Source organism: Carcharhinus amblyrhynchos, unplaced genomic scaffold (assembly GCF_965287045.1).
Source record: "Carcharhinus amblyrhynchos unplaced genomic scaffold, sCarAmb.v2.hapA chromosome_128, whole genome shotgun sequence".
Lineage (NCBI taxonomy): Eukaryota > Metazoa > Chordata > Chondrichthyes > Carcharhiniformes > Carcharhinidae > Carcharhinus > Carcharhinus amblyrhynchos.
The window spans coordinates 230,152-256,191 of NW_027649868.1; the positions used below are offsets into that span (position 1 = coordinate 230,152).

At 48.0% G+C, this 26,040-nt stretch overlaps 1 protein-coding gene across 4 annotated transcripts in view; it reads right to left on the reverse strand.

Moving 5' to 3' along the window:
* Window positions 1–26,040, reverse strand: part of LOC145338650 (misshapen-like kinase 1) — a 316,064-nt gene that overhangs the window by 127,189 nt on the left and 162,835 nt on the right. For all 4 annotated transcript variants that reach the window (XM_080183038.1, XM_080183040.1, XM_080183039.1 and 1 more), the window contains exons 4-5: window positions 13,252–13,377; window positions 10,489–10,599 (exon numbers count right to left, since the gene is read on the reverse strand). In XM_080183038.1, coding sequence (XP_080039164.1) covers window positions 10,489–10,599; window positions 13,252–13,377 — 237 coding nt within the window. The remainder of the gene's footprint in view (window positions 1–10,488; window positions 10,600–13,251; window positions 13,378–26,040) is intronic.

Consider the following 26,040-nt stretch of genomic DNA (forward strand, 5'->3'; position numbering starts at 1 on the left):
CTCCCTCCAAGGCCAATATATCCTTCCGCAAATAAGGGGACCAAAACTGCACACAGTACTCCAGCTGCGGCCTCACCAGTGCCCTGTACAGTTGCAGCAAGACCTCCCTACTTTTATATTCTATCCCCCTCGCGATAAAAGGCCAACACCTGCAGACTGGGTTTTTGCGATTCGTGCACAAGGACCCCCAGGTCCCTCTGCACCGTAGCAGGCTGCAGCTTTTCACCCTTTAAATAATAATCCCTCCTACTATTATTTCTACCAAAGTGGATAACCTCACATTTGCTCACATTATGCTCTATCTGCCAGGTCCTCGCCCACTCACTCAGCCTATCCAGATCCCTCTGCAGGCTTTCCGCGCCCTCCAAGTAACATCACAGGTCAAATGATCTTTTGATTTCTAGCAACCACGGTGTTTCGCCAATGTATGCGATAAGGTAGGTTAGGGAACCCATGGAGTAAGAAGTCTCACAACACCAGGTTAAAGTGTTGTGGAACTTCTTACTGTGTTTATCCCCGTCCAACACCGGCATCGCCACATCATGACACCCATGGAGTAGACAGGGAGAAATTGTGCCCTAACCAGAGTAATTCAAAATGGCTGGTAAACACCACGGTGGGAAATGAGGAGGATTTTTGTTTAAACAGACAGAATCTTACAGTTGCCCGCCAGCAGATTTCATAGAATCCCTACAGTGTCGAAGGAGGCCATTCAGCCCTTCGAGTCTGCACTGACAACAATCCCACCCAGGTCCTATCCCACAACTCTATATATTTACCTCACCAATCCTTTTAACCTACACATCCTAGGACACTAAGGGGCAATTTAGCATGGTCAATCCCTCTATCCTACACATCCTGGGATACTAAGGGGAAATCTGCGGCACACAGAAAGGGCGGTAACAAAAAGATTCGATAGCGGCTTTCCAGATGGAGTCAGAAACCAAGTTAAAAAGGAGTAATCCACAGAGTTATGGGGAAAGAGCACAGACAGCAGACTAAGAGTACCAGAACAGGCACATGGGGGCCAATGGTTCCCCTTTGCAATTTCATGATAGCTCCAAGTTATGATTATATTTCATCTTTCAACGTAAAATCATTTAAGTTATTTATTATTGTCACAAGACGGACTGTCTACGGAGTCTCTGTGGGTGGAAGTTAGGAACAGCAAAGGGTCGATAACTTTGCTGGGTGTTTTCTATAGGCCGCCCAATAGTGACAGGGAAGTTGAGGTGCAGATAGGGAAACAGATCCTGGAGAGATGTAGTAATAACAGAGTTGCCGTGATGGGAGACTTTAATTTCCCAAACATCGACTGGAACATCCCTAGGGTAAGGGGTTTGGATGGGGAGGAGTTTGTTAGGTGTGTTCAGGAGGGTTTCCTGACACAGCACGTGGATAAGCCTACGAGAGGAGAGGCTGTACTTGACCTGGTGCTGGCTAATGACCCAGGACAGGTGACGGATCTCTCGGTGGGAGAGCATCTCGGGGATGGGGATCGTAATTCTATCTCCTTCATGATAGCATTGGAAAGAGATAGGATCAGGCAGACTAGGAAGGTGTTTGTCTGGAGTAAGGGGAAATATGATGACATCAGGCAGACAATTGGACGAATAAACTGGAAGGAGGTGTTCTTGGGGAAAAGTACTGAAGGAAGGTGGCGGATTTTCAAGGAATGTTTGACTGGAGCTCTGCACGACAACGTTCCGATGAGACAAGGAGGTTTTGGTAGGTCGCGGGAGCCGTGGTGCACGAAGGTTGTGGTGAACCTGGTCAGGAAGAAAAGAAAGGTGTACAAAAGGTTCAGAGAGCTAGGAGATGTTAAGGATCTAGAGGAGTATAAGGCTTGTAGAAAGGAGCTTAAAAAGGAAATTAGGAGAGCCAGAAGGGGACATGAGAAGGCCTTGGCGGGTAAAATTAAGGCGAATTCCAAGGCATTCTACAATTATGTGAAGAGTAAAAGGATGAGAAAAGAAGGGATAGGACCTATAAAAGGTGAAGGGGGAAAAGTCTGTGTGGAACCGGAAGAAATGGCAGAGGTGCTTAATGAGTACTTTGCCTCAGTATTCACGGTGGAAAGTGATCTGGGAGGTTGTACTACAGGTTTGCGGCAGACTGAAAAGATTGAGTATGTGGATATTAAGAGAGAGGATGTGCTGGAACTTTTAAATTCTATCAAGATAGATAAGTCAGCAGGACCGGATGGGATGTACCCCAGGTTATTGTGGGAGGTGAGGGAAGTGATTGCAGAGCCCCTGGCAACGATCTTTGCATCGTCGATGGAGACAGGAGAGGTTCTGGAGGATTGGAGGTTTGCGGATGTGGTTCCCATTTTCAAGAAAGGGAACAGGGATAGCCCAGAAAATTACCGACTGGTAAGTCTGACCTCAGTGGTTGGTAAGTTGATGGAGAAGATTCTGAGGGACAAGATTTATGAGCATTTAGAGAAGTTTAGAATGATCAGGAATAGTCAGCACGGCTTTGTCAAGGGCAGGTCGTGCCTTACGAGCCTAGTTGAGTTCTTTGAAAATGTGACTGCACACATTGACGAAGGAGGAGCGGTGGATGTGGTTTACATGGACTTCAGCAAGGTGTTTGTTAAGGTCCCCCATGCAAGACTTCTTGAGAAGGTGAGAGGGCATGGGATTCAAGGGGCTTTGGCCTTGTGGATCCAGAACTGGCTTGCCTGCAGAAGGCAGAGACTGGTTGTGGATGGGTCTTTTTCTGCATGGAGGTCAGTCACCAGTGGAGTGCCCCAGGGATCTGTTCTAGGACCCTTGCTGTTTGTCATTTTCATAAATGACCTGGATGAGGAAGTGGAGGGATGGGTTAGTAAGTTCGCCGACGATACGAAGGTTGGTGGTGTTGTGGATTGTCTTGGAGGGATGTCAGAAGTTGCAGCGTGACATAGATAGGATGCAAGACTGGGCGGAGAAGTGGCAGGTGGACTTCAACGCGGATAAATGTGTAGTGGTCCATTTTGGCAGGACCAACGGGATGCATGAGTACAATATCAAGGGTAGGAGTCTTAGCTGCGTTGAAGAGCAGAAGGATCTTGGGGTCCGGGTCCATAGGACTCATAAATCGGCCTCGCAGGTGGAGGATGTGGTCAAGAAGGCGAATGGTGTACTGGCCTTCATTAATCGAGGGATTGAGTTTAGGAGTCAGGAGGTAATGTTGCAACTTTATAGGACCCTTGTCAGGCCCCACTTGGAGTACTGTGTGCAGTTCTGGTCGCCTCACTACAGGAAGGATGTGGAAGCTATTGAGAGGGTGCAGAGGAGATTTACAAGGATGTTGCCTGGATTGGGAGGCATGCCTTATGAAGATAGGTTGAGGGAGCTAGGTCTCTTCTCCCTGGAGAGACGAAGGTTGAGAGGCGACCTGATAGAGGTTTATAAAGTGTTGAGAGGAATAGATAGGGTGGATTTTCGGAGGCTATTTCCCAGGACTGAAATGGTCGCTACGAGTGGACACAGGCTTAAGGCGCTGGGAAGCAAGTACAGAGGAGATGTTTTCACTCAGAGGGTGGTGAGTGAGTGGAATTGGCTGCCGTTGGTGGTGGTAGAGGCAAACTCACTGGGGTCTTTTAAAAGACTTCTGGATGAGTATATGGGATCTAATGGCATTGGAAGTTACAGATAGTTCTATGGCTTGGTAGGTATAGATGTGATCGGTGCAACTTGTGGGCCGAAGGGCCTGTTTGTGCTGTATGTTCTAAGAAGTAGGCTTAAATTAACACGGCAACGAAGTTACTGTGAAAACCCCCAGTCGCCACATTCTGGGTAACACTGAGGGAGAACTTAGCACAGCCAATACACCTAACCTGCACATCACTAAAGAGAACAAAGAAAATTACAGCACAGGAACAGGCCCTTCGACCCTTAAGCCTGTGCCAACAATGATGTCGGTCTGAAGTAAAACCCCTTACCCTTCCGGGGACCATATCCCTCTATTCCCATCCTGTTCATGTATTTGTCAAGACGCCCCTTAAAAGTAATTAAACAGAACAAAAACTGAATCTGCCATGGTGGGATTCGAGCATGAGCCCCCAGCTGAGTTCACTGTGTTTGTGGATTCATGGTCTAGCAATAATACCACTAGTCCATTGGTTCCCCTAAATAGCAGAGACTGCTTTTGATCCATCGACCTCTGGGTTATGGGCCCAGCATGCTTCTGCTGCGTCACTCTGCTGTACGTCTTTCGGACTCATTAGAAGTCTCACCACACCAGGTTAAAGTCCAACAGGTTTATGAGGAATCACGAGCTTTCGGAACGCCACTCCTTGATCAGATGAGGCATGTGAAAACTCGTGCTACCAAAGAAACCTGCTGAACTTTAACCTGGTGTGGGGGACCTTTTGCCGTGCCCGCCCCAGTCTAATGCCGGCATCTCCACACCATGTCTTTCGGACTGTGGGAGGAAACTGGAGCACCCAGGGGAAACCCACACAGGCACAGGGGAGAACGTGCAGACTGTGCGCATTCACCCGAGGCCAGGAATTGCACCCGGGTCCCTGGCACATGGGACAGCAGTGCTAACCACAGTGCCAACGTTCCCCCCGACATCATTTCAAAGCAGTGATTGTGTTTGATAGGATCAGAGAGTTGGGCTGAGCTGAGAAATGAGAGTCTGCAACTCATGGACTCATGTTAACACACTGGCACAGTACAAATTTCATTCACGTTTCCAGACACTGATACACATCCGTCAGCGCATTATGTCGAAGAATCTTCTTTGCCTCTTTTGCCTTCCTAGCCTTTGGACAGAACCACGACTCTTAATTGCTCTGCTGATCGATTTTGGTAAATAATTTGCCCAGTGGGACTTGTGCACAAAAAAACTCCCACAAATTTAATGACTGCCTTAATGCCCAGGGATAAATTTAGATCACAAGTGAAGTCTGGCATGCGCCCAAAAGCAAAGGCTTTCACAGAACAATGACAAGAGGGGAAGGCGGATCGACTTTAACTACAGTGGAAATGAGACTAATAGTGAGAAAGAACTCAGTGGGCCTTTTCCTCACTTTCAGCCCCAGGCACAATTTGTAAAATATCCAATGTCTGAACTGGATTGCAGACTAGGGTGAAAGAATCTCAACCATTTTTGCAGAAACGGTGAGTGACACGGTGACACACCGTTAGCGCTGCTGCCTCGCAGCGCCACGGACCCGGGTTCGATTTCCGGCTTGGGTCACTTGCTGTGCAGATTCTGCACATTCTCCCTGTGTCTGTGAGGGTTTCCTCCAGGTGCTCCAGTGTACGATAGAGGGGTTAGCCATGCTAAATTGCCCCTTAGTGTCCAAAGATGTGCAGGTTAGATGGATTGGCCAAATTAAATTGGACCTCCATGTCCAAAGATGTGCAGGTTAAGTGGATTGGCCATGCTAAATTGAACCTCCGTGTCCAAAGGTATGTAGGTTAGGTGGATTGGCTGTGCTAAATGTGCAGGGTTACGGGGATAGGGTGAAGGAGGTGCTGGGGAAGATGCACTTTTGGAGTCAGTGCAGACTCAATGGGTTGCATGCCCTTTTCTGTACTTTAGGGATTCTACGTACTTGACATGCAACAGTCCCCCATTCACCATTTTCCCTGCACTTACATAAACTGGGTGCAAATCGCACAAGTAATACTCCCCATCTGTCTGGATGGGCACAGCTTCAACAACACTCAAGAAGCTCGACATCATTCAGGACAAAGCAGCCCCGCTCAATTGGCACCACATCTACAAACGCCCACTCCCTCCTCCAACGCTCATAAGACCATAAGATATAGGAGCAGAATTGGGCCATTCGGTCCATCGAGTCTGCTCTGCCATTTAATCATGGCTGATATGATTTTCAAACTCATTCTCCTAGCTTCTCCTCATAACCCCTGATCCCTTATTAATCAAGAACAAATCTATCTCTGTCTTAAAGACATTCAATGATCTGGCCTCCACAGCCTTCTGTGGCAATGAATTCCACAGATTCAACACCCTCCGGCTGAAAAAATTCTTCTTCATCTCAGTTATAAAGGTGCGTCCCTTCACTCTGAGGTTGTGCCCTCGAGTTCCCGTCTCTCCCACTAATGGAAATACCCTCTCCGTGTCCACTCTACCTAGGCCTTTCAGTATTGTGCACGTTTTAATTAGATCCCCTCCCATCCTTCTAAATTCCATGGAGTACAGATTCAGAGTCCTCGACTGCTCCTCATATGACAAATCCTTCATTCCTGGGATCATTCTTGTGAACCTCCTCTGGCCCCTTTCCAAAGCCAGCACACCTTCCTTAGATACAAAGTCCAAAACTGCTCACAATACTCCAAATGGGGTCTGACCAGAACCTTATAAAGTCTCAGCAGTACATCCCTGCTCTTTTATTCTAGCTCTCTAGAAATGAACATTGAATTTGCCTTCCTAACTGCCAATTGATCCTGCATGTCAACCTTAAGAGAGTCCTTATTCAGGACACCCAAGTCTCTTTGTGCTTCAGATTCCTGAAGCTTTTCCCCATTTAGAAAATAGTCTATGCCTCCATTCCTCCTTCCAAAGTACATAACCTCACACTTTCCCACATTATATTTCATCTGCCACTTTGCCCACTCTCCCAACCTGTCCAAGTCATTCACCAGCCTCCCCATTTCCTCAATACTACCTGTCTCTCTACATATCTCTGTATCATCCGCAAATTTGGCAACCATGCCCTCTGCTCCATCTTCCAGATCATTAGTGTACATAGTGAAAAGTTGTGGCCCCAAGGCTGACCCCTGTGGAACACCACCAGTCACTGGTTGCCGTAATGAAAAGGACCCCCTTATTCCCAATCTCTTCTATCTGTCAGCAAGTAGCAGCAGTGTATACCATCTACAAGTTACACTGCAGAAGCTCACCAAAGACAGCATCTTCTAAACCCAGGATCATTTCCACAAGAATGATCCCAGGAATTGTCATATGAAGTACAAGGGCAGCAGACACTTCCTGCCAAGCCACTCACCATCCTGACTTGGAAATATATTGGCCGTTCCTTCACAGTCGCTGGGTCAAAACCCTGGAATTCCCTCCCCAACGGCACTGTGGGTCAACGCACAGCACGTGGACTGCAGTGATTCAAGAAGCAACTCACCACCACCTTTGTCAAGAGGTAACTAGAGATGGGCAATGAATGCTAGCCAGCTAGCGACACCCATGTCCCAAAATTGAATAAAAACAACTATTCTCTGAAAAGCATTGCAAAGCAAATAACTCAGCACATGAATTAAATGCAACCCATCATGTGAAACATTGACATAATACTCAATAAGGATGCACCATAGAAAGCATCCTTTCAGATGCATCTCAACTTGAACATGGAACATAGAATATTACAGCACAGTACAGGCCTTCAGTCCTCAATGTTGCGCCGACCTGTGAATCCCATCTAACCCACACTATTCCGTTATCATCCATATGTTTATCCAATGACAATTTAAATGCCCTTAATGTTGACGAATCCATTACTGTTGCAGGCAGGGAATTCCACGTTTACTACGCTCTTGATTAAAGAACCTACCTCTGATATCTGTCCAAAATCTATCGCCCCTCAATTTAAAGCTATTTCCCCTCGTGCTAGCCATCTCCATCCAAGAAAAAAGGTTCACACTGTCCAGCCTATCTAATCCTCTGATCATCTTGTACGCCTCTATTAAGTCATCTCTTAACCTTCTTCTCCCTAACGAAAACAGCTTTAAGTCCCTCGGCCTTTCCTCATAAGACCTTCCCATCATACCAGGCAACATCCTGGTACACCTCCTCTGCACCCTTTCCAATGCTCCCACATCCTTCCTACAATGCAGCGACCAGAACTATACGCAAACTCCAAAGTGCGGCCGCACCAGAGTTTTGTACAGCTGCAACATGACCTCATGGCTCCTAAACTCAATCCCTCTACCAATAAAAGCTAACACACCACACACCTTCTTAACAACCCTATCAACTTGGGTGCCAACTTTCTGGGATCTATTCACACGGACACCGAGATCACCCTGCTCATCCACACTACCAAGTAACTTACCATTAGCCCAGTACTCTGTATTCCTGTTACTCTTTCCAAAGTGAATCACTTCACACTTTTCCGCATTAAACTCCATTTGCCACCTCTCAGCCCAGCTCTGCAGCTTATCTATGTCCCTCGGTAACCTGCAACATCCTTCCGCACTGTCCACAACTCCACCGCCTTCAGTGTCATCTGCAAATTTACTAACCCATCCTTCTACACCCTCAGCCAGGTCATTTATAAAAATGACAAACAGCAGTGGCCCCAAAACAGATCCTTGTGATACACCACTAGTAACTGAACTCCAGGATGAACATTTCCCACCAACCACCACCTTCTTGCAGCTAGCCAATTTCTGATCCAAACCGCTAAATCACCCTCAATCACATGCTCCGTATCTTCTGCAATAGCTTACCGTGGGGAACCTTATCAAACGCTTTACTGAAATCCATATACACCACATCAACTGCTTTACCCTCATCCACTTCTTTGGTCACCTTCTCGGAGAACTTGGTATGGATCCTGCTTTGCCCAAAACTGCAGCAAACTACAAAGGGTTATGAATGAAGTCCAGTCCATCACATAAACCAGCCTCTCATCCATTGACTCCATCTACACTTCCTGCTGCTTTGGGAAAAGCAGCCAGCATAATTAAGAATCCGGCGCACCCAGAACATTCTCTCTTCCACCTTCGTCCACTGGGAAAAAGATACAAAAATCTGAGGATACGTGCCAACCGACTCAAGAACAGCTTCCTTCCCTGTTGCCAAACTTTTGAATGGACCTACCTTAAAGTTTAAGCTGAGCTTTCTCCACACCCTAGCTATAACTGTAATTCTACATCCTGCACCTTCTCCTTCCCTTCTCTGTGAACAGTATGTTTTGTCTGTAGAGTGCACAAGAAACAACACTTTTCCCTGTATCTTAATACATGCGACAATAAATCAAATCAAATCAATAATAAAAAACATTGAATCATTGCATTGCAGAAGGAAGCCACTGGGCCCATCGGACCTGCACCGACCACAATCCCACTCAGGCCCTACCTCCACAGCCCCACATATTTACCCTGCTAACCCCCCCCTGACATGAAAGGTAATTTAGCATGGCTAATTCACCTAACCTCAGTATCTCTGGAGTGAGAGGAAACCACAGCACCCGGAGGAAACCCACACAGACACGGGGAGAATGTGCAAACTCCGCACAGTCACCCGAGGCTGGATTTGAACCCGGATCCCTGGGACTGTGAGGCAGCAGTACTTAACGCTGTGCCAGTATGCTGGCTAACCACAATGCTCTCCCCCTCCAGCCTCCACCCAGCTGGGAAATCACATTCAGTTTCAGTGAAGATCAGCAGCCGAAGCCAATTTGGATGCACAGGTTGCTGGAGGTCAAGACCTCCAGTGTGGCAAAACTTGAGCCAAGTGCTTCCTAACACTGTACTCACACAACTGTCCATGCAGCCAACTCTGGGGAAATGTACTTTCAAATCGGATGTTTTAAACAATGCTGCTAAGATTTAATACCTTGAAGGGAAATTCAACTCAAGCCTGGTTTCACTTCATAGGATCCCCACAGTACAGAACATAGAACATAGAACATTACAGCGCAGAACAGGCCCTTCGGCCCACGATGTTGCGCCGACCAGCTTTTAAACAAAAACAACACTAACCCACTAATCTAAACCAATCCCATTTCGTCCATAAACCTATCCACACATCTCTTAAACGCCCCCAAACTAGGCGCATTTACAACTGCAGCAGGCAGGGCATTCCAGTCCCTCACCACCCTCTGGGTAAAGAACCTACCCCTGACATCAGTCCTATAACTACCCCCCCTTAATTTAAAGCCGTGCCCCCTCGTGCTAGCTTTCTCCATCCTAGGAAAAAGGCTATCACTATCCACCCTGTCTAAACCTCTAATCATCTTATATGTTTCAATAAGGTCCCCTCTTAGCCGCCTTCTTTCCAGCGAAAACAACCCCAAATCTCTCAGTCTCTCCTCGTAGGAGACCATTCAGCCCATCAAGTCTGCACCGAGCATAATCCCACACTGGGCCTATTCCTGTAACCCCACATATTTACCCTAGCTAATCCCCCTGAAACTAAGAGGCAATTTAGCATGGCCAATCAACCTAACCTGCACATCTTTGGACATTAAAAGGCAATTTAGCACGGCCAATCCACCTAACCTACACATCTTTAGATGCTAATGCCAATTTAGCATGGCCAACCCACCTAATCTGCACACCTTTGGGCCGTGGGAGCAAACTGGAGCACCAGGAGGAAACCCACGCAGATAAGGGGGAGAACGTGCAAATTCCACACAGTGACTCAAGCCAGGAATTGAACCCGGGTCCTTGGTGCTGTGAGGTAGTGATGTAAATCTTTTCTCTGAAGGTGATGATGATGATGACTGCAACACCGTCTGGCAGAGAGGAACAGAAAGGATAGTAGGATTCAGAAAATGGTGATTACCCGCAGTATCTCCCTGCAAATGTAGGCGATCCACTCTTCCTTCAACGCGTTGCCCTTTGTGTTCTTGACCAGGTCTGTGACAGATCCAGCTCCACAGAATTCCATAACCAGCTGAGGAGAACAACACACCAACAATTTGAACAAAAGAAGACGTTCTGCTTCTCTTCCCCCCTTTCCCTCATGTGGAGAGGGGAAAAGTGTCACTGGAGATTTCTTGCATTTATACAGAACTAGCTAGACAATGCTCGATGCAAGCAAAATCCTGGGATCAGAACCTAGCTTCCAAAACATTAACTATGGACATTGCAGGGAGGACAGGAAGGAGATAATAAGTTGACACTAATAAACATAAAAACACATCCATACAATTCTCATTCCAACAAAACAGGTATACATTTTATCTGCGACATATAACACAAGCAATTCATAGGGTTCCTACACTGCAAAAGGAGGCCATTTGGCCCATCAAGCCTACATCGACAACAATCCCAGCCACACCCTATTCCCATAACCACATGTATTTATCCTGCTAATCGTCCTGACATTAGGGGACAATTTAGCATGGCCAATCCACCTAACTTACTCATTTAGGAGCAGCACAGTGGTTAGCACTGCTGCCTCACAGCTCCAGGACCTGGGTTCGATTCCCGTCTTAGGTCGCTTTCTATATAGAGTTTGCACGTTCTTCCCGTGTCTACGGGGGTTTCTTCTGGGTACTCTGGTTTCTTCCCACAGTCCAAAGATGTGTGGGTTAGGTGCAATGGCCATGCTAAACTGCCCCTTAGTGTTCCGGGATGCATAGGTTAAAGGGTTTAGCCAGGTAAATACGTGGGGTTATGGGATAGGGTTTGGGTGGGATTGTCGTCAGTGCAGACTCAATGGGTCGAATGGCCTCCTTCTGCACTGTAGGGATTCCATGATTTTTTGGACACTAAGGGGCATTTAGCGTGGCCAATCCACCTAACTTGCACATCTTTGGGCACTAAGTCCAAAAATGGATTCACATTCAAAGATGTGCGGGTTAGGTTGATTGGCCATGCTAAAATTGCCCCTTAGTATGCTGGGATGTGTAGGTTAGAGGGATTAGTGGGTAAATGTGTAGGAATATGGGGGTAGGGCCTAGGTGGGAGTGTGGTGGGTGCAGACTCGATGGGCCGAAGGGCCTCTTTCTGCACTGTAGGGTTCTATGATTCTAAGGGGCAATTTAACATCACCAATCCATCTAACCTGGAGGAAACCTCCCACTGTCCAAAGGAAGGAAACCGGAGGAAACCCATGCTGACATGGGGAGAATGTGTAAACTCCCACACAGTGAACTGGAATTGAACTCAGGTCCCTGGTGCTGAGGCAGCAGTGCTAACCACTGTACCACGACACCACCATACAGTTTCACAGCAATACTGTCCTGTAGAGAGACAGGTGCACCATGTACAAGTGGACAAACTTGGGCCTGCATTCTCTTGAGTTCTGACAAATGGGAGAGGTGATCTCATTGAAACTTACAAAAGGAAATAGACAAGGTGGAATGCAGTTTCCCTCTGGTTGCATGCCCAATGACACTCAAGAAGCTCAACACCACCAGAGGCAAGCATGATTGGCACTCCATCCACAAACATCCACTCCCTCCACCAGCGATGCATAATGCCTGCACTGTGTACCATCTACAAGATGCACTGCACCTTCCAAACCCACGACCACCACCATCGAGAAGGACAAGCAAATACTTGGGGAACACCATCACCTGGGGGATCCCCTCCGATTCACTCACCATCCCGACTGGGAAATATATCGGCCGCTCCTTCACTGTCATTGGATCAAAATGCTGGAACTCCCTCCCTAACAGCACAGTGGGTGTACCTACACCCCATGGACTGCAGTGTATCAAGGCAGCAACTCAGCACCGTCTTCAATATGCAATTAGGGATAGGCAATAAATGCTGTCCAGGGACTCTGAAGTATTCTTTCATTCAAGGAATATGGATGTCACTGACAAGGCCGCCATTTATTGTCCATCCTTAATTTCCCTCGAGACAGTGGTCATGGTGAAGGAGTGACCTGTTTGGCAATTAAGAAAGAGTCAACCACATTGCTGTGGTCAGGGAAAGGAGGGAAGATTTTTGCCCTGAAGGGGAATGAGTAACAGGCTGCAGGTCTCTTACTGACAACAGCTTTTACTTCACATTATTAATTGGATTGAAATTCCAGGGGAGAGATTTAAATTTGCGTCTGTGGATCATTAGTCTGACTCGCTGGGTTTACTGTTCCAGTTACATAAATGCTGTGTTACTGCTTCCAATTTTCATAAAACTTCAGATTACTTTTTATAGGATCATAGTATCCCAACAGTGCAGGAGGAGGCCATTTGGCCCATTGTGTCTGCACCAATAACAATCCCACCCAGGCTCCATTCGCACAACCCCATGTACTTATCTTAGCTAGTCCCCCTGACACTAAGGGGCAATTTAGCATGGCCAATCCACCTAACCTGCACATCTTTGGACACGAAGAGGCAATTTAGCATGGCCAATCCACCGAACCTGCACATCTTTGGAGACGCGGGGAAAATGTGCAGACTCCGCATAGTCACCCGAGGCCGGAGTTGAACCCTGGCACTGTGAGGCATCGGTTCTAACCACTGTGTCACTGTACCACTCCATCATTGCTGCAAATTGAGTTATGGGGCCATGTGGTTTTGAGAATCATCCTAGGTTACTTTCACAAGAGGAGGACAGCGTTTAACCCCGATTATGTTTGATTTCTCACCCAGAGCTGGTCATCATGGCCTGGAGGGCTCTTTTTGATGAAGGCACCATAGTACGTCGCAATGTTCCTATGATGCGAGTACTTTTTCAACATGTTAATTTCCTGCTTGATTTCTTCCTCTTCATCCTGGATTGAAACACAAACACAAACTTCTTCAAAAACACTGCAGATGCTGAAATCAAGAGAGAAGATGCTGGAAAAACCCAGCAGCATCTGTGGAGAGAAACCGAGTTACCATCTTAAGTCCAACCTCACTCTCCTTTGGAACTCTGGCATTCCAAAGAAAAATCACATTGGACTCGAAATGTTGATGATTTCTTCCTTTGCAGATGCTGCCGTCCCAACAGAAACTTCATACCTTACTTAGAAAAATGCCCGAGAGCACTTTAATATTCTTGGTGCCATTTAGTACCCTGGAGGCAGCAAAGTAAAGGTTTGGAGTTGAGAGTTTGTCACCTGTACACAAATATTTCATCATCTCCTAAAAATGGAGTTTCATGCTTTCTGAATGGGAACCCTCATGCAGGCATTGGCACTCTGGGAAGTCATAAATCACAGGCATGTTTGCTCGGTCCAGGCGCGGGTTGGGGGCAGGTCCAGGCGCGGGACGGGGGCAGGTCCAGGCGCGGGGCGGGGGCAGGTCCAGACACGAGTCAGTGCAGTTCCAGGCAGAAGTCAGGGTAGGTCCTGATAGAAGTCAGGCAGGTCCAGACAGCAATCAGGCAGGTAGGTCTAGTTTATGTCTGAAACTCATGCTTTAGAAAAATCTGATACTTATTTCTACTATTTATTGTACACTGATATCGTATACTGTTAATTTTTGGTGCGTTAGGAAGCATTATCAGGTGCTAATGCTTAAGTTTAAAGTTTGTTTGTTGGCGACATCATTTCAGTGTGAAAATACTCTAGTTGCTAGAATATTGAGGCAGGTCCGTCTGTCCGTTCTCCACTGAGGGGGAATTTAACATGGCCAATGCAATTAACCTGCATGTTTTTCGGACTGTGGGAGGAAACCAATGCACCCAGAGGAATCCCATGCAAACACAGGGAAGTGGGCAGTCTGTGCAGACTCTGCACAGACAGTGACCCAAGCCAGGAATCAAACCCTGGTCCCTGGCGCTGTGAGGTACCAGTGCTAATCAGCAGTGCCACTGTGCAGCCCACTTAATTCGTACAAGCAGAGAAAGCAATATTAACAGAACAAATACACAGTTCAATTGGAAATCTTGAGAGTGTACAGTCTCTGGGACTCCCCTTCCAATTACCATCACATTCACAACCTCTTCCTTTGTGTGACACTTCCTCAGTTTCCCCCCAATTCCCCTATTGATTTCGGTCTTAAGGATCCGTGATGGACATGGTCATTTGCTGCCTCAGTGTCAAGAACTGACACCAGAGTGGCACCTCTGGAATTGAGCTCTTCTGCTCATGTGTGGACCAAGGTTGTGACAAGGTCTGAAGTTGAGGAATCCTGGCAGACTGCAATCAAGCACTGATGAATGTGATATGCCAAACGACGGAGGCGATGGCCTAGTGGTATTGTTGCTGGATGATTTATCCAGAAACTCAGCTAATGTTCTGGAGACCCAAGTTCAAATCCCACCACGACTGATGGAGGAATTTGAATTTAACTTTTTTTAAAAATTTGGAATTAAGAACCTACAGAGGATGTGAAACCATTGCTGATTGTCGGAAAAACTCATCTGGTTCACTAATGTCCTTCAGGGAAGGAAATCTGCCACCCTTGCCCGATCTGGTCTACATGAACAAATGCTGATGGCACTGTCAATTCCAATCCCATCACTTTGCTGTTGACGGTGTAGACTGGTGGGAATTGAACGTTAAAGGGTTTGATTGGATTTCCCCTGCTTTTGGTGGACAAGGCAATTTTCCACACTGTCAGATAGATGCCACGAGAATAGCTTAACGCAAGAGCATGGCTAGTTCTGGAGGGCGAGTCTTCAGCACCACAGCAGGATGTTGTAAGGAATGTTTTTTATTCATTTGTGGGACATGGGCATTGTGGGACATGGCTGGGCCAGTATTTATTGCCAATCCCTAGCTGCCCCTTGAACTGAGTGTCTCCTTGGCCATTTCAGAGCAGTTGAGAGTCAACTGCTGTGTTTCTGGAGTCATATGTCGGCCAGACCGGATAAGGATGGCAGATTTCCTTCCCTGAAGGAATTAGTGAACGAGATGGGTTTTCCAGACAGTCGACAATGGTTTCATGGCCATCCGTAGATTCTTAATTCCAGATATTTTTAAATTGTATTCAAATTGCACCATCTGATGTGGCAGGATTTGAACCCAGATCCCCCAGGACATTAGCGGAGTTTCTGGATTAATCATCTAGCGATAATACCACTAGGCCATTGCCTCCCTCTTTTGGCATATCTAGTGGTCATCGATCAAACATTTGTGACAGTACATGGAGCAAATCAAATTGGCTGAAGACTGGTATCTGTGATGCCGGGAATTTGAGGAGGAGGCAGCGATGGATCATCCATTTGGCACTTCTGGCTGAAGAACTCATCGTTTGCACAGATGTGCTGCACTCCCCCAACCTTGAGAATGGAGAGATTTGTGCATTTCTCTCCTTTGAATGTTTGTTTCATCTTAACGTAACCAGGCTTTAACTCACCACATAATTCCTGTCTTGTATGTGTGTGTGCGCGCACATATGCGCGATTTGATGTGTGTGTGGGTGAAAGAGAGAGCAAGAGAGAGCGAGAGCGAGAGAGAAACAGCACATGGGAGGGGGGAGTGGGGGGAGAGGGAGAGAGAGAGAGAAAGCGAGCAAGTGAGAGAATGCGACTAAGATATAGAGCGAGTAAGAGAGAGAGAGAGAAAGTGAATGAGAGCACGAGAGAGAGAGACCAAGGGGGACAGAGTGAGCGAGTGGAAGAGAGCACAAGTGGCAGTCAGGGAGGAAAGAGGAATGGGGGGGGAAAGAGGAATGGGGGGGGAAAGAGGAATGGGGGGGGAAAGAGGAATGGGGGGGGAAAGAGGAATGGGGGGGAAAGAGGAATGGGGGGGGAAAGAGGGATGGGGGGGAAAGAGGAATGGGGGGGAAAGAGGGATGGGGGGGAAGAGGAATGGGGGGGGAAAGAGGAATGGGGGGAAAGAGGAATGGGGGGGGAAAGAGGAATGGGGGGGAAAGAGGGATGGGGGGGGAAAGAGGGATGGGGGGGAAAGAGGGATGGGGGAAAGGAATGGGGGGAAGAGGGGTGGGGGGGAAGAGGGGTGGGGGGAAGAGGGGTGGGGGAAGAGGGGTGGGGGGAAGAGGGGTGGGGGGAAGAGGGGTGGGGGGAAGAGGGGTGGGGGAAGAGGGGTGGGGGAAGAGGGGTGGGGGGAAGAGGGGTGGGGGGGAAGAGGGGTGGGGGGAAGAGGGGTGGGGGGAAGAGGGGTGGGGGAAGAGGGGTGGGGGAAGAGGGGTGGGGGGAAGAGGGGTGGGGGGAAGAGGGGTGGGGGAAGAGGGGTGGGGAAGAGGGGTGGGGGGAAGAGGGGTGGGGGGAAGAGGGGTGGGGGGAAGAGGGGTGGGGGGAAGAGGGGTGGGGGGAAGAGGGGTGGGGGGAAGAGGGGTGGGGGGAAGAGGGGTGGGGGGAAGAGGGGTGGGGGAAGAGGGGTGGGGGAAGAGGGGTGGGGGAAGAGGGGTGGGGGAAGAGGGATGGGGGGGAAGAGGGAGGGAGGGGAAGAGGGAGGGAGGGGAAGAGGGAGGGAGGGATGGGGAAGAGGGAGGAAGGGATGGGGGAAGAGGGGGTAAGGAGGGAGGGGGGTAAGGAGGGAGGGGGGTAAGGAGGGAGGGGGGTAAGGAGGGAGGGGGGGTAAGGAGGGAGGGGGGTAAGGAGGGAGGGGGGTAAGGAGGGAGGGGGGTAAGGAGGGAGGGGGGTAAGGAGGGAGGGGGGTAAGGAGGGAGGGGGTAAGGAGGGAGGGGGGTAAGGAGGGAGGGGGTAAGGAGGGGGGGGGTAAGGAGGGAGGGGGTAAGGAGGGAGGGGGGTAAGGAGGGAGGGGGGTAAGGAGGGAGGGGGTAAGGAGGGAGGGGGTAAGGAGGGAGGGGGTAAGGAGGGAGGGGGTAAGGAGGGAGGGGGTAAGGAGGGAGGGGGTAAGGAGGGAGGGGGAAGGAGGGAAGGGGAAGGAGGGAAGGGGGGAGGGATGGGGGGAGGGAGGGATGGGGGGAGGAGGGGAGGGGGGGAGGGGGAAAGGGGGGAAGGAGGGTGGTGGGGGAAGGGGTGGAAGGAGGGAGGGGGGAAAGGAGAGGTGGGGAGGAGAGGGGTGGAAGGAAAGGAGGGGGAAGGAGAGTGGGGGAAGGTGAGGTGGGAAGAGAGGAATGTACTTGTGCATGTAACCGATGGTAATCTCCGAGGATGTTTGTTACTCACAACAAGTGGCTGTGGTGGAAGCATCAATCCAGACTGGTCTTTTAGGTTCAAGCTATCAATATTAGATTCAAGCTGGCAGATGGAGTATAATGTTAGCAAGTGTGAGGTTATCCACTTTGGTAGAAATAATAGTAGGAGGGATTATTATTTAAAAGGCGAAAAGCTGCAGCATCTACGGTGCAGAGGGATCTGGGTGTCCTTGTGCACGAATCGTAAAAACCCAGTCTGCAGGTGCAGCAGGTGGTCAGGAAGGCGAATGGGATGTTGGCCTTTATAGCGAGGGGGATAGAATATAAAAGTAGGGAGGTCTTGCTGCAACTGTACAGGGTATTGGTGAGGCCGCAGCTGGAGTACTGTGTGCAGTTTTGGTCGCCGCTTTTGCGGAAGGATATATTGGCCTTGGAGGGAGTGCAGAGAAGGTTCACCAGGCTGATACTGGGGGTGAGGGGGTTAGCCTATGAAGAGAGACTGAATAGACTGGGTCTGTACTCGTTGGAGTTTAGAAGGCTGAGGGGGGATCTTATGGAGACGTATAAGATAATGAAGGGGACAGATAGGGTAGGGTAGAGAGATTCTTCCCACTTAGAAAGGATAGCAGGACTACAGGGCACAACCTCAACATGGGGAGGGGTTAGATCAGAGTTGAGGAGGAACTTCTTCACTCAAAGGGTGGTGAATCTCTGGAATTCTCTGCCCTCTGAAGTAGTGGAGGCTACCTCGCTGAATATATTTAAGTCACGGGTAGATAGGTTTCTGATAGACAGGGGAATTAAGGGTTATGGGGAGGAAGTGGGGAAGTGGAACTTGATCCACTTCAGATCAACCATGATCTTATTGAATGGCGGGGCAGGCTCGAGGGGCTAGATGGCCTACACCTATTTCTTATGTTCTTATATCTACAGGACAATTTATGTCAAATGTTTATAGCATTTCCCTTAACAAGGTGAACTATACACTGTAACTCATACAATGGTAATGCTATGTTAGAGGAAGATGGTTAGGTTCTTGCTTATTGGATGGGGGGCATTGTCTGGCAAAACTCTTCCCTCCAACTACCCCACATGCAGGATTCTCCTTATTAAATGCTCAAAGGTGACCCAAGCTTTTGTCTTGGGTGAAGCTGGGAGATGGAGCACAGATAGTGTTTAAATCCATTGTCAGCAACTTCAAGCCATTGATAGCAGTAGATTTTAGCATTCCACTTTGGTTGGATTTATTCACCAGTGAGGCAACAGCTTGAAGAACAGCTCTTTCCACCTCGTTAGTTCATCAGAATTCAAATTGGCACAACCAGTGAATAGGAAAGGAAGCACAGATCAGGACTGATCCCTCTGGGGTTTCAGGACTTGTCTGGATCCGAGGAATGCAGTGAGTACCAAAAGCCTTGTTGAAGACAATACTGAACGCCTGGTCTTCCCCTCTGAGATACAGGAGAACGATCATGTTGTGTCAATGTTCTACATGAAAGATGGCAGTTTTCACTATTAGAGACCTTGATTGAGCTTTGGGACACACAGATGCTGGAATACAAGGTGTGCTAACTAAAGTTGCGATTTGAGCCTATTTCGAGCAACACATCTTATCTGACTCTCCAGGCGTTTCAGACCATCCTTATTGTTGACCGAGGTGTTTTTGTGCGAAGTGTCGTAGATCATCAAGTTCTAGCATTCGTGAGCTACATCAAGGAAAGCTTCTATTAGAATCTGAAGATAGATGTGTTGTCACTGGACCTCACAGCTGCTTCTCAGTGTGGCACACTGGCCTGCTCTTAAAGCTGTCCATACTGCTTCCAAAGATTGCAACCTCCTTTGCAATTCACAGTCCATCTTGGGCAAGGGTGAAGCTAATGTAAAAGACAGGCTGATGGGCCACCACAGGGGCTCAGTTCCAGCCCATCCTTCTTCAACATTGGGCGACACATTGCTGCCTTGCAGCACCCAGGAACCAGGGTCAATTCGGCCTTGCATGGCTGCCTGTGTGGAATTTGCATGTTCTCCCCGTGTCTGCATACTCCGGTTTCCTCCCACAGTCTGAAAGATGTGCGGGTTAAGTGGATTGTCCATGCTAAATTGTCCCTTAGTGTCAAAAGATGTCTAGGTTAGGTGGGTTGGTCGGTCATGCTAAATTGCCCCTTGGTGTCCAAAGATTTAGCATGGCCAATCCACCTAACCTGCACATCTTTGAAAACCGGAGCACCCTGAAGAAACCCACACAGATACAGGGAGAATGTGTAAACTCCACGCTGACAGTCACCAAAATCAAACCCGGGTCCTTGGCGCTGAGAGGCAGCAGTGCTAATCACTGTGCCATCCACAACACATTCAGATATTTGCATTTGCTCAATAAACAGGAACAGAAGAGAACCGCTTGAGATTTTGGCTGGCTCACCTCCGGAAAGATTAGCAAACCCAATGAGTAAACCAATCAGTGGTACGTTAAGGGTTAATGTGAAAACAGGGATTATAAGAGGGTTAAAATGCAAGGTTCCCACATGCAATATTTTGTTGCCTTCAGCAGTATGGAGCATCTAAAGCAATCAGAAACAAACCAAAACTGATGGGAGTTGCATGAACACATTTTTTAATTGGAAAGTGCCCTCCTGAGTGTTAAACGTCTCTGTTCAGAACGCAGATATTTCTGGTCCTGTAAAAGCTCTGAGGAGGATTTTCCTAACATTTTTTTTGTTATAATTGGCATGGATGGTAACTGAAGGCTTGCAAAGCAGTTCAGAAAAATACGGCGCTCAGCACAGTCGCAGCAAAACTTATTTTTCAGATATATTCTTGGCTCTGACAGGTGCTTGCATTAGCACTAGGCATATGAGTGAGTGCCTCTTTTTTAAAAAAAATCTTGTCGATAACACCACTTGCACCCCTTGAGATACTGCAGTGGGGTGAATCAGTAAATGGTGCACACACACACACACACACACACACACACAATGGCTCACTGCTGTCCAACCACTCCCAATGCGTGGGCGCGAATCAGAGACCAGGATTTCATTTGCTTTCATTTTTTTAAAGCAAACAATCCTATCAAAAGGTTAACTTTATTTTCAAGTCTGCTCCTTGTTTAATTAAAAACATTAGCGGGGCATTAACTACCAAAACTGAAGGGCCTTGAACGAGCATGCACTTGTAAAGCCAGAAGAGCATGTTTTACAGAGGGTGGGCAACATCGCACAGCCATAGGAGCTGGAACTGGTTGAGAGTACAGTCATAATTACCACACAGAAAAAGATAAATGGTGCAAACAGTGATAAACTGGCTCAGGGTTGGATGGATGGATGGAAGGGACGGAAGTGGGGTGGGGGGGGGAGAGAGCGCGGGGGGGGAGAGAGCGCGGGGGGGGAGAGAGCGCGGGGGGGGAGAGAGCGCGGGGGGGGAGAGAGCGCGGGGGGGGAGAGAGCGCGGGGGGGGAGAGAGCGCGGGGGGGGAGAGAGCGCGGGGGGGGAGAGAGCGCGGGGGGGGAGAGAGCGCGGGGGGGGAGAGAGCGCGGGGGGGGAGAGAGCGCGGGGGGGGAGAGAGCGCGGGGGGGGAGAGAGCGCGGGGGGGAGAGAGCGCGGGGGGGGAGAGAGCGCGGGGGGGGAGAGAGCGCGGGGGGGGAGAGAGCGCGGGGGGGAGAGAGCGCGGGGGGGGAGAGAGCGCGGGGGGGGAGAGAGCGCGGGGGGGGAGAGAGCGCGGGGGGGGAGAGAGCGCGGGGGGGGAGAGAGCGCGGGGGGGGAGAGAGCGCGGGGGGGGAGAGAGCGCGGGGGGGGAGAGAGCGCGGGGGGGGAGAGAGCGCGGGGGGGAGAGAGCATGGGGGGAGAGAGTGTGAGGGGAGAGAGTGTGAGGGGAGAGAAAGTGAGTGAGAGTGTGTGTGTGCGCGCGTGCGAGTGAGTGTGCATGTGCATTTGAGTGTGTGCATGTGCATCTGAGAGTGTGTGTGTGTCTGTGCGTGAGTGCGAGAGTGTGTGCGCGTATGTGCGTGCGTACATGGTTTGTGCATGCGTGCTTGTGCATGCACTCACAGTGAATCATATGTTTCAAAGTTCGGATGATTTCTGCAGCTACGCTGCCATCCATAAACCACTAAAAAAGCAGCAACAAGGAGAAACCAATGGGCTGTATAATCAATAAATAAACTCGCTATCTGACTGACTGCCTTTGATTTCCGCCGGAAGATGCAGAGCAGTTTATTTTATTTTGGCAATCAGATTGTCTCCTTTTAGAAACATAGGGTGATATTTTACCACATAGAAACTAGAAGCAGGTGGTGGCCATTTGGCCCTTCGAGCCTGCTCCACCATCCATTTTGATCATGGCTGATCATCATATTCAATATCCTGATCCCCCCCCTTCTCCCCATATCCTTTTAGTCCCAAGAGTTATATCTAATTTCTTCTTGAAATCACACAATGTTTTGGCCTCAACTACCTTCTGTGGGAGTGAATTCCACACATTCACCACCCTCTGGGTGAAGAAATTTCTCCTCACTTCAGTTCTAAAAGGTTTACCCCTTCTCCTCAAACTATGACCCCTTAGTTCTGGACTCCCTCACTACTGGGAACATTCTTTCTGAATTTACCCTGTCTCACACTGTTAGAATTTTATAAGTTTCTATGAGATCCCCTCTCACTCTTATAAACTCGAGTGAATACAATCCAACTTAATCTGTCCTCATATGACAGACCTGCCAGGAATCAGCCTGGTAAACCTTCGCTGTGCTCCCTCTATAGCAAGGGCATCCTGCCTCAGATAAAGACACCAAAACTGCACCTAATACTCCAGGTGTGGCCTCACTGCTACAATTGCAGCAAAACATCCCCATTCCTAAAGTCATGACCTCTCGCTTTGAAGGCGCAACATACCATTTGCTTCATATCCCTGGGTAAAGAGATTTCTTCTTGCCTCAGTCCTGAAAGGTTTACCCCTTACCCACAAACTATGTACCCCTCGTTTTGGATTCTGCCACCATTGGGAACACACTTTCTAAATCTACCCTGTTTAAACCTGTTAAAATATTAACAGTTTCTGAGAAGAGATAGAGATCTGTGCACTGAAATTGAAGGATGTAATTGCTTTCACATTTTGATCTCAGCGTATTTATCAAAGCAATCACACATCCGGTGCAATACCAGTCACTTTTTAAAGTTTGAGATGTCAAGAGGAAGGTTCATGGTCCATGCTGTAGAGCACCATCATGGTTTGGAAACAGCGGTCGGGTAAGATCTAGATGGCTCATCATAGTACAAAGGGTTGTGAATGTAGCCCAGTCCACTCAAACCATCCTCCCATCCACTGACTCTGTCTACACCTCCCGCTGCTTCGGAAAAGCAGTCAGCATAATCAAGGACCCCATGCACCCTGGATATTCTCTCTTCCACCTTCTTCTGTCAGGAAAAAGCTACAAAATGTGTGAGGACACATACCAACTGACTCAAGAATAGCTTCTTCCCTGCTGCCATCAGAGTTTTGAATGGATCTACCTCACACTACGTTGATCTTTCTCTACACCCTAGTTATAGCTACAACACTATATTCTGCACCTTCTCCTTTTCTTCACTCCTATGTACTTTATGAACAGTATGTTTTGTCTGTATAGCGTGCCAGAAGCAATACTTTTCACTGTATCCCAATACATGTGACAATAATAAATCAATTCAAAAAAGGAAAAGTTAGGACTTGATCAAAGGCACAAAGTGGATTTTCAGAAACTCTTGAATGGGAGTAAAGTGGAAAATTCATAGGATCACAGAATGCCTACAGTGCAGAAGGAAGCCATTCAGCCTATTGAGTCTGCACTGACCACAATCCCACCCAAGCTCTATTCCCATAACCACACGAATTTATCCTGCTAATCCCCTGACGCTAGAATCAAGTTAGCATAGCCAATCAACCTAACTTACACATCTTTGGATTGAGCTGGAGTTTGAGAGAGGAGAAAGGCTCTGCTGGAGGAAGCAATCTGCAACACTGAACATACTGCTATAGTGTTTATGATACAAGTGAGTTTAGACTAAGAAAAGATCTATAGTAAGGAATTCGATTTCAATATATTGGGGGATGGAGTTGATGGAGATGGCACACTGCCTTGCAACCAATATGAACTGGCCACACAACATCCTCGTATGCAGTCTCTTCCAAAAACAATGGAATCAGTTATACAGATTTCCCATGTGGATATTAAATTCAACCGATGAGCGGGAAGAACTTAAATTGATGTAGAATCTTACAGGACCCAAGAGTATCCCAAAGAGCTTTCCAGTCCATCAAGTACTTTAGAAATGTAACTATGGTTATAATGTTGGAAACAGGACAGCCAATTTCAGCACAACATTCCTACAAACAGCAAGATAATGATTAGATAACCGGTTTCAACGATGGTCAAGAGAAACGTTGACAGGGACACCGTGCAGAATTCCCCTGCTCCTCTTTAACACAGTGAACTCTTCTTCAGTCACAAGGAGTGCAAGGTCTCAGTCTGACTTTGCATCCTTGAGAACTGGTGAGAAGACAATAATCTCTCTCTCAATATCACCAAAACGAAGGAAACAGTCATCGACTTTAGGGAGTGTAGTGGAGGACATGCCCCTGTCTACATCAACAGTGATGAAGTGGAAATGGTTGAGAGCTTCAAGCTTCTAGATGTCCAACAACCTGTCCTTGTATCCCCAATGCTGATGCTATAGTTCAGAAAGCCCACCAATGCATCTACTTTCTCAGGAGGCTAAGGAACTTCAGCGTGTCCACTACAATTCTCACCAACCTTTACAGATGCACCATAGAAAGCATCCTTTCCAGATATATTACAGCTTGGTATGGCTCCTGCTCTGAACAAGACTGCAAGAAACTACAAAGGGTTGTGAACATAGCCCAGTCCATCAGGCAAACCAGTCTCCCATCCATTGAATCTGTCTATACTTCCTGCTGCCTCAGAAAAGCAGACAGCATAATCAAGGACCCCACGACCCTGGACATTCTCTCTTCCACCTTCTTCTGTCAGGAAAAAGATAGAAAAGTCGGAGATCACATACCAACAGACTCAAGAACACATTCTTTCCTGCTGCTGTCAGGCGTTCGAATAGTCCTGTCACACATTAAGCTCATCTTTCTTTATATCCTATCGGTAACTGTAACACTATATTCTGCATTCTCTTCCATTACCACAATGCACTTATGTGTGGTATGATTTGATTTATTATTGTCACGTATTGGGGTACTGTGAATAGTATTGTTTCTTGCAAGCTGTTACAGACAAAACATACCATTCACAGGGGAGGAGAGGGTGCAGAATATCGTGTTTGTATGGAGAGCACACAAAGCAGTACTTTCCATTGTATCTCAGTACGTGTGACAATAGTAAATCAAATCAAGTCGAAGAGTCAGCCTAAACAGTGTGCTCAGATCACTAGATCAGGACATGAACCCACAAGCTGTGGCTGCGCTACCCACCTAACTATGACTGACACTCTTAAAAAAGATGCTGTCTATGATCAGATCTCCTTACAGAAGCTCCTGCTTTCAATGGAACGACACAGTACGATCAGGCTGACATTAGCAGATGGATTTGATTTCTGGTAGAAGGGAATAATAGAACTGGAAGTTAAAATACACAGAAACCCAACATGATCACTGTTTACTCTGCTGCAGCACCTCCTTGTTTTCTTTGTGGCAAGGGTGGTTACATTGCACTCAGGGAGTCTGGGTTGCTGTGGCAACAGTCATTTCTACATGAATGCTGTAGTCCAGATATTTGGATAGTGATGACAGAGGCTCTTTCCATCACACGGCAACCCTTATAAGACATAGGAGCAGAATTAGGCCACTTGGCCTGTTGAGTCTGCTCCGCTATTCAATTACGGCTGATATTTTTCTCATCCCCATAACCCCTGATCCCCTTATTAATCAAGAACTCTATCTATCTCTGTCTTAAAGACACTTAATGATCTGGCCTCCACAGCCTTCTGCAGCAAAGAGTTCCACAGATTCACCACTCTCTGGCTCAAGAAATTCCTCCACATTTCTTTCCACGCTTCCTGTCTGCCGTTGGTGTGTGCTGGAAGGGTTTTGCAGGTGGGTTTCGCCGTGTTATGAACGCGCATTCTCTGCCCATCCTCGGGTAGGGTTCTAACTCGGAGCTTCTGACTCAGAAGCAGGGACACTACCCACTGCACCACAAGGCCTCCCTCATCTTTTGTCCAGGGCACAAAATACAAAAGGCGGTCAGAGTCTAGAAAATCTCAAAGGCTAAAACTTCAAAACATGGAGAGAAAAGTCACTGTCTCCAGATATACTCTACAAATTTTTATTTTAATGCTGCTGATCAATTCATAGAATCATAGAATCTCTGAAGTGCTGTCAGAGGCCATTGGGCCCATCGAGCATGCACCAACAACAATCCCACCCAAGGCTGATCCCGGAACCCTAAG